General features: G+C 37.8%; 1 protein-coding gene across 1 annotated transcript; it reads right to left on the bottom strand.

The window, feature by feature from the left end:
• Nucleotides 1–314: 314 nt before the first annotated feature.
• Nucleotides 315–5,580, bottom strand: LOC119742411 (organic solute transporter subunit alpha-like). The gene is made up of 7 exons (XM_038218331.1): nucleotides 5,417–5,580; nucleotides 4,550–4,710; nucleotides 3,702–3,775; nucleotides 3,235–3,378; nucleotides 2,404–2,515; nucleotides 1,563–1,815; nucleotides 315–834 (listed from the first exon to the last, which is right to left on the bottom strand). The coding sequence occupies exons 1-7, from the start codon at nucleotides 5,478–5,480 to the stop codon at nucleotides 638–640; spliced, it is 1,005 nt and encodes a 334-aa protein (XP_038074259.1). The 5' UTR covers nucleotides 5,481–5,580; the 3' UTR covers nucleotides 315–637.
• Between the last annotated feature and the right edge of the window lie 3,070 nt (nucleotides 5,581–8,650).

Raw genomic sequence — 8,650 nt, forward strand, 5'->3', positions numbered from 1 at the left:
AACTAGACGAAAACAAAGGAATGTTCACACAAGGTATGTAATGTAACCATGTGTGTTGAAACAGGACACTTGGGGTTTTTGAAAAGCCTGGCTTTGTCCACAGCTTGGCTTTAGTTTCCTGATTCAGAATCAGTTACAAGCTCTTTCTATCCAAAGCATATGGAAATACTCCAGACTGCAGCCTCATTTTTAGGATTTCATGTACCCAAAGTACAACATGGACTCATTTTGACCTAAGAGGGGGTGACTAATTTAACCCCACCCCCCCCCCCCCCCCTTCCCTTCCCCACCTCTTCCCCTCCCCTTCCCTCTGAACTATTTTAATGATTTGTTCTTACTGGGGAAAATTCAAATTTTCTATCCTGATAAAATTGTATATAATGCTGTTTCCAGTGTCAAGTTTTATTTCTTAAAGCTTTTGGTTTCTGAGTTTACTCAAACACTAACCCCTCTCCCCCCAACAACTTGCAAAATCCTTGACTTCTTAACCACAACCGTCCCCCTGAAAAGATCAAGGATCTACAGGTTTTCTTTTTAAAACCATCAATCCATTGATGTGGGTCTTAACAATCTGCTGAAGCCGAAGCCAAGGATTAAGAAACACCCTCTGGTCTCTAGATACTGCATACTTCACTGCCTACAGATTGGCATACGTGTTGTAGAGCGAGGTCTTGCTAGGACCCCTCTTCAGCATGGACTTCTTCTTCTGAGACGCAGTCACCTTCTTCACCATGTCCACCATACTCACCACGTTGCCCTTCCTGGTCCTGAAGAACATCATGACGATGGGGTAGATGAGGGCGCACTCCACAATCTGCACCAGACTGTACCAACCTGGACCAAAAAACACAAAAGCATATACGCTGAGAAAGTGTTACGTCACCTCCTCCCATGGTCAGACTCACTTTCTCTACAACAGTTCGCGAGCATTAACGATGCATTACATGTACACTTAACACACGATTACAGACAGCGATTGAACATCCTAATTTTAAAGCACATTTTCAAATGTTACAACCACAGTTGTGCTTATTTTAAGAGGAGAATCAAACCAGTTATGAAACGGATTCATGCAACGGCCACAGCAAAACTATGGTGTTCACTGGGCCGTTGCAATGCCAGTAATGCATGGTTGGTTGCATCGAGTTGACCCCTGCGTGACCTCACAACGTCCCCAGCGAATTACAATGTTGTAACGATGCCATTTTGGGGTTTAAACTGACGTGAATTCAAGGTTTTGACGTTAGTTTTCAATGCTACTAGTAGTAGCACTGATAAAAAAATAACTTTTTTTACAATCTTTTATTTTTAGATTTAATGAAATGTACCCCGAATATTTCATGAAGCTCATTGTCACTTTTCAACAAGTGTAGATGCAGGCAAATTCAAATCTCCAGCCCATTTTTTTCTCGACCAGCACACACAATTTAGGCTACCATATGTAAAACTTGACCATGTTGACCCTGTGCATTTCGAATATTAAAATATTAGATCAAACCAACTTAGAATAATCAAATACTATTCTTTTCAAAAATGTACAGCATTGACAACAGCCTACTAACCATTTGCCCTGTTGGGTCCATCAAACGGCATGACACACTTGATGGCGTCTTTCGTGGTCAGTAGTCCAATGATGACCATCTGGACATCGCTGATCAGGAAGCCAGCAAACAGCAAGAGGCACTTGGGAGTCAGGTAGAAACCCTTGAGGAGAGGCTTGGAAGCGTTGTGGACAATGTAGAGAGCACACATGAAGATCCCGCCAGAGACCAGGACTAAACTGTAGATGGCGATGGAGCCGTTTTCTGCCGTCATCTATGATGAGAATCGATACAAAATGCTTTTGAAGGCTTTGTGCATACTCAGCGAGAAAGAGAATTGTCGATGTCACAGCATGAGCAAGTTTTTGCAATGCATATTCACAAAAAGATGTACACACTTCAACTGCTGACAAATTTCATGAATTTCAGCTTGGTTTTAATTATTGTCTTGTGGAATGGAACATTTCATCTGTCACCTCATGAAATAATTGTTACGAGTGCATTCATAAAGATTTCTTATTTGTATAATATCTAGTGATCAGAGGGTATCATGAGTCATTAATCACTAGTTAATAACAAGTCATACAGTCCCAAGTCAAGTCACTATTCAAATAAACTGTGCATTCCTTTGTTACTGTTTATAAATCCCCTGTTACTTGTGACTTTGACTTGTGATTTGACTTGTCCTTGGTTTATGATCGACTTGGGATTTGACTTGTGATTCAAACTTGTCATTGGCTTGTGATTGAATGGCAAGTGGCCTGTGATCGATTTGTAATCAAGTTGTGATTCACTTGTGATTTGACTTGTGATTGGCTGGATTACAACTCTCCAGAGAAATGGTATTTATGTTCACACTTACTACACTCAGACTGTACGTTCCATTGACAAACAGCACATTCTCAATGAACATCAGCAGAGCGCGGAACATGGCGAACTGGATGACACAGAAACGCAGCCGCAAGAAAGCCCATCTAGAAAGGGTTAAGATATTAAACAAATGTTACAAGAAAAAAAAACAATTAGAATTCACTGTTAAAGGGACAACTGAATTTCAATAAGCCATCTGTTAAGGATTTTGCACTAGTATTAAAGCAAGAGATCGTGGGCAAGACTTTGTGACAGACGCTCAAACAATACTAGGTCAGTGATTACAAAATAAGGTCAATGAAAGATAAATTGTAAAATAAGTTTGTTACTGCAACGCACATTGATGGATCGGGGCAACAGGGTCCAAGTGGCCAGGACCCTATTTCACGGCTCTACTTACCACAAAATGTTTACGATCACCAATCTGTGCTAACAATGCTAGCAAAAACTTCTGTGCTACCTCTGTAAGCACAGCATCCGTACTTTAAGGCATGTCATGATGTATGCTTGTAAGCCTCAATTCATCACTGACCCATGAAAGATGCTAAGCATAAGCACAGAATTTTCTGCTATTGTAAGCGGGGACTTTTCGCTTAAAGGTAAGCAGAGAAATGAAATTGGGCCAAGAAGAGGATTTTAAAAAAAATTGCTTGAAATTGATACTACACACATCCTATCCCTGAATGGATTTGAGAAATATGAATAAAGAGAGTGATAAGAAAAGGGGACAAACAGCACTCTCAAGCATAACATACAGTCCCCCAGTCTTATGACACCACTGTGTTCTCGATGGCACAAAAATTAAGTCACTAAGAAAACTTACTCAGTCAGCTTGATGGACACCTTCTTGCCACAGAACGGCAAGATGGGCACTCGGGTGTCGGCGATCTTCAAGATAGCGTGCTCGTAGCCGCCAAAATAGAAGACAATGAGACCAATGAAGAAATACACACCTAGGGCATAGTAACTGGGCAGGGAAGAAGACATTCCAATCAATGAACAAGAAAAGCAATATATGAAAAGGAATTGGTATAATTTTTAAACCTTGGAAGATAAGGGAAAAAGTTGGAGTTGAGCTAACATGACAATTATTTTGTGTTAACGATTTGTCACTCTCGTTTAAGACACAGCTTTGTTTGAGTAGTATAGCTGGAATATTTGATATTTTTATTGGTAACCTATGATGGAATGGCACCCCATCAAATGGGAGTAGAGAAATATTCTCTGTCGTTTCATGCCAAGGAAACCAGAACTAAACACCAGTGTGGCACTTGAGAAAACTTTACTTACCAAGTTGCAGTGAGGTTGCAAAAGACAGAGGAACGCGGGAAGTAGAGAGAGAAGAGGGAGGTTAACGCAAAAACCTGTCAAGAAAAAAAAAGACATTGACTGATTCGGTTGATGTCTGTTTCCCCTGGTTCTTTTCAGAACTCACAACCTCACAAAATATATCTCACACGGTGAAACTGCAAACTTACTCTTATTGCTCAGTTCACCATGTAAACCTTCAAATCTCATCAATTCTGCCTACCATGGATATCTGCTCTTATATACTCATCATTCTGGACTTACAGCGCTGAGAATTTCTGTGATAATCTCTTTGTGTCTTGGTTTTTGCAAAACATTTACCTTTTCATCTGTTACTTTCCTGTTTTGTATTTCGAATATATGAGAAAGCTCTTCGTTTTGAGTTAGTCGACAACTGTTAAATATTCAGGTTTGGCCTACACTGACATAATTTCACAAATGTTGTCCGAGGGCTTGCAAAAAAAACAACCCACAAGCAATTACTCAGGTGGGACTTGAACCCACAACCTCCTGCTTACTAGTGCAGACTTTTTACTACTCGGCCACCGAGCTTGGTGAGGGTTGAGTGGTAAGACCATCACCAGGCAGACACAAATAATGTCAAGGAAAGGCAAAAGCTAACAATGAATTTCATCTCGACGGTGCAAATGCCATCACACTTTTAATAGACAAATTCTTGTTTCAGTGATGTTGGAATGCTCGGTTGCTATTTCAATTGGTCTGGCCTAGCAACCTTGCCAAATGGTAGTTTAATGCTGTCCAAATACATAGACATTTTCCTTCTTTCCTACCGTTGTTGATTAAAAATTAAAGGAGAAATAGCAACTTACAGGATAGATGCCAAGGATCCACATTATTCTAATCATCCTGTCTTTGTTGGGAATCCTGTTGAACAAGAAGTTGACGTTTTCAATGAACCCAAAGAAGAGCACCATAGTGATGAATGTCAGTATCCAGAAGACACTGGTCAGCATAGTGTCATCAAAAATCACTGTAAAAAAAAAGAAGAGAAAAGGCATGAAAGACTAGTACATTTTGCTTCAAAAATTTTTTCCAGACTCCCCAACAGAGCCTTAATTCACATACAGTGCCATCTGGCCTTGTGATGGTAACCTTCATTATAATGATCAACAAAATCAAGTTCCTGAAGAAAAAAAATTAAAAAGCAAAAATAAATTCTGTACTTCAAAGGAATTTACAACATTAGCTATTGCTGTAATTTTTAAGAAATTGGTGGATTTGGGGGTTGAAGTTTTGGGTTCGTAGATGCTGGACAAACCAAGAAAAACAATCATGTTCCTGTAGTCTGGTTCCTTGACCCAACTTAAGATGAGACAGAGCAATTTATTGACGTCGGAGAATTGTAAGGAGTCTAGAAGGCTTGTACCCATTCATAGGTGTGTAACCGATTGCAAACAAAATGCGGACTAACTAAATTAATACAAAAAAATTGAAAATTGATACAAAAAATACCACTTTTCTTGAAAATAACAGCACACCAGGTGCCATGATTTTACAGGATGCTTTAGACTGTCATTCACTAACAGTCCAGTATGGTATTTCATACTAATTTGGTTGTTTTGTTTTTTGATGTTTGCGAATGTGGTATATATTCCTTTTAATTTTGCTTCTTAGAACATTTTCTTTGAAGAGAGATACCAACGACAAACATTCAAAGGAAAGTTTGATGCATTTACCGTTGACCATTTCCACGACTGAGCGATCCCGGGACAGGCATTCCCATGTCTCATTCTCAGCCATCTTGCTTGACTTGAAAAAATCCTATATGCTGAAAGAAAGCAAACCATTTCAACAATGGATTTCACAAGCAAAACATGTTTCTTCCCAATTTAACTCCAGGTGGTCAAGAACTAATTTGAAAAAAAAACATGATTTGTCAACAATGTAAATCAAAATTTAAAAATGTAACTTACTGTCAAAAAAACAAATTGTTAGGAAAGTTTCTAATAGTGCTCAAGGAAATCCTGAAACTCTGCAAGATGTTTCAACAATAGGGAACATCTGGGGCATTTGTTTTTCCTTTTTAAAAATTACATGTATTTTTTCCTGGATTTGGCTGGTCAAAATTAAAGTATGAAGCAAAAAGTAATACATGTAAATTGCACAACCAACTTAGTAAGATGATTTAAAGACATAATAAAAATGTCCAAAATACCTGAAATAAATCTGGAATGCAACTGGTTTATTAAAAAGAAAACTAACCACGCAAGACTTTCAAAGTTTGTTCATGGGAAGTAAAAACAGATCATGGCATTGGGTAAACATCAGCTGGTCAATCAAAATATTTAGCAACTGGTAAATTATTTTATCAATTCAATGAGCAACTATAATTGGGTATCTACAATGTTCTTTATTCTTCATAGTGTCGTTAAAACTTTTTTTCCCATCAATGTGCCTGTGTAACAAGAAACATGATTAAATCAAAACTCACCTCACTTGAACTTCTTCTAAATGTCCAAAAATACCTTCCAAAATCATCAACTTGCTACACCACAAAAATACACAATTTGCTTCACATCCAGGTTATATGTAACTCAGATTAAAAGCTTAGAAACAGAACCACAGTTCCGATCTCAGAAACATTCATTCAGACCTGCACTTGTTACTTGTTACATGCCACAAAGCTGTGCAAATAGTAATGCACGGCTTCTGTAATCTTCCGAGAGGAGCCCACTGGCGAACCAAAGCAGGCACTGTGTCAAAGTTGATCATTTTTTGTCAAGAGATAATTTCATTGGCCTAGATTACATGCGGGCTAGGTGCTGTAGAGACGATACTACCTTCAACCTTTGATTGTGTATTTGAAGAGCAGATTAATTCCTGATCAACATTGTGGGTTTGTGATATAACTGATTTGTACACCAACAATACATCCCACATCCCAAGCTCCCATTAATCATTAAACCAGTTCAAAGTCAAATGCTTTTTTTAGGCCAACATAGCTCCATTTCAACAAGAAACAAAGTAGTGTTGCATTGTGCAGGTCGAATGTGATGCAAAAACAGAGCAAAAACTTCTAAAATCTCTAACATATTTGCGCTGAAAGATCAACAATGATCTTCAACAGCTGATTTTTGTCCACACTTTACAATTTAAACAAAAACTGTGGAACAGAGTCAAGTAAGAAGATGAAGTACACAAGAAGAACATTTAATGAACACAGATTCTTCAATGTTTTAAGCAACAATTTCACATCTTTTCTGTTTCAGATCCTGAAAGATTGGTACAAAGTTACTAAAATAAAACTAATAATTCTTATATTTGTGTCAGCTGTGTGTTGTAGTGGTGGGATTCAAATCTGGATATTCTAAAATTTCGGTTTGAATTCCAGTATTCGGTTTGGATTTTGGAAACCGGATATTCAAAACTAACTTAAAAAAATGTAAGCCTCCCATTTTTTTGTGACAGAAGCTAAACAAAATAACTGGAACATCCCCCAATTATGGTCGCTGATAGTAACCGCATTCACTCACTAGCAGTCTTTTTGGTTCATGATAAGCCTGCCCATTTGACTGATTAGAGCGTTCCCACCCATGATGTTTTCAACATGAAGGCTCTGGATTGTTTTTGTAAAGGCCCAGTGGTGATTGGATCCCACAAACCATACGCAATAATCGTGGAGGGCATTGCATGCGGCACCTCACTCATCACTTTTTTTTTGCATGACTGTTAGCTGGATGGGAACTTCTGGTGAAATCGGATAACAGTTATTCGGTTTGAAAAAAGTTAGGATATTCACACCAGAATTTGAAATCTCAATTGTTCCCACCACTAATCAAAAGTGAGAAACATGTTTTTTCAATTTTTAAAAAATCATTGGAATTAGAAGCCTTGATGAAATTTTTTCTTGAGTAGAATCTTTTCTCAGAGGCAAAATAACTTGGGAACAGTATAACAAGCAGGAAATTCACAAGTAATACATAGGCAAAGGAAGCAGGGAGGGTTGATGAGTATGGCTATGCAGAATGAGAAAACAAAGCATCGTGCAAACAGGAGATGGATTCTGAAGAGAGGGGACATGCGAGGGTTAAAGGAAACTATGTTATGAAAGCATGAATTGTTTTAAATAAATGAAGTACTATAAAAAGTGTTTAAAGCAATACACTTGAATTATAAAAATACACAACAAGCTTAATTTGATAAAGCCAAGTTGCAGATCTCTATTTAGACCATCCTATAATCATTATTGATCCTCTTAGGGGAGAAGGCGGAGTTTAACAGGTGGGCCAATTCCAGTGGTATGTCATGTCCGCGACAGAGCTTCCAAGAGCTCAGTGAATTTTCACCTGAAAAAATATTTTTCGAATCTTATCCATCCGTCATCTAGCAATGATCAAGGAGATTGCAGACTTGGAATTTTGGATCATTTCTCTGAATCGTTACTTAGATATCGTGGTTAATTAATCAGATATCTGTGTCATGGACATTACACGTCAAAAGTAAACAGGTTTTCGAAAAAAGAGTTAATGTCTTTATTTTTTCTTGTTTTGCAATCCCATCCGCTTATCGGTTGCATCAATTTCTTTGGATATATACAATTATGAAAATAACTTATATGTATGATACAACATATTTACACCATGCTGGGAGGAAATTGAGTAAAAATAAAAGGACTTTTTTTTATTTCCCTTGTTTTGTTTAACAATTTAGAATCCTATTGGTCTAGTTAAACTCTGCTGAAATCACAAGCCCCTACAAAGAATTCACTGGGTCAATAGAAGTCCACTGGGAAAGATACAGTTGACAACCGAAATACTGAGAGAGGCTCATTACCATTTTTTTTAAAATTCAAAGCGAAATTTTCTTCGTGGATTCTACATAAAATTGGAAATAATTTTTGGAGAATATTTTGTAAAAAGCTTAATGGTTTTGCGCAAGAAAACATAACAAGGATCTCAACTGCAATGTTG

The sequence above is a fragment of the Patiria miniata genome, unplaced genomic scaffold (assembly GCF_015706575.1).
Source record: "Patiria miniata isolate m_02_andy unplaced genomic scaffold, ASM1570657v1 HiC_scaffold_6, whole genome shotgun sequence".
NCBI classification, from domain to species: domain Eukaryota; kingdom Metazoa; phylum Echinodermata; class Asteroidea; order Valvatida; family Asterinidae; genus Patiria; species Patiria miniata.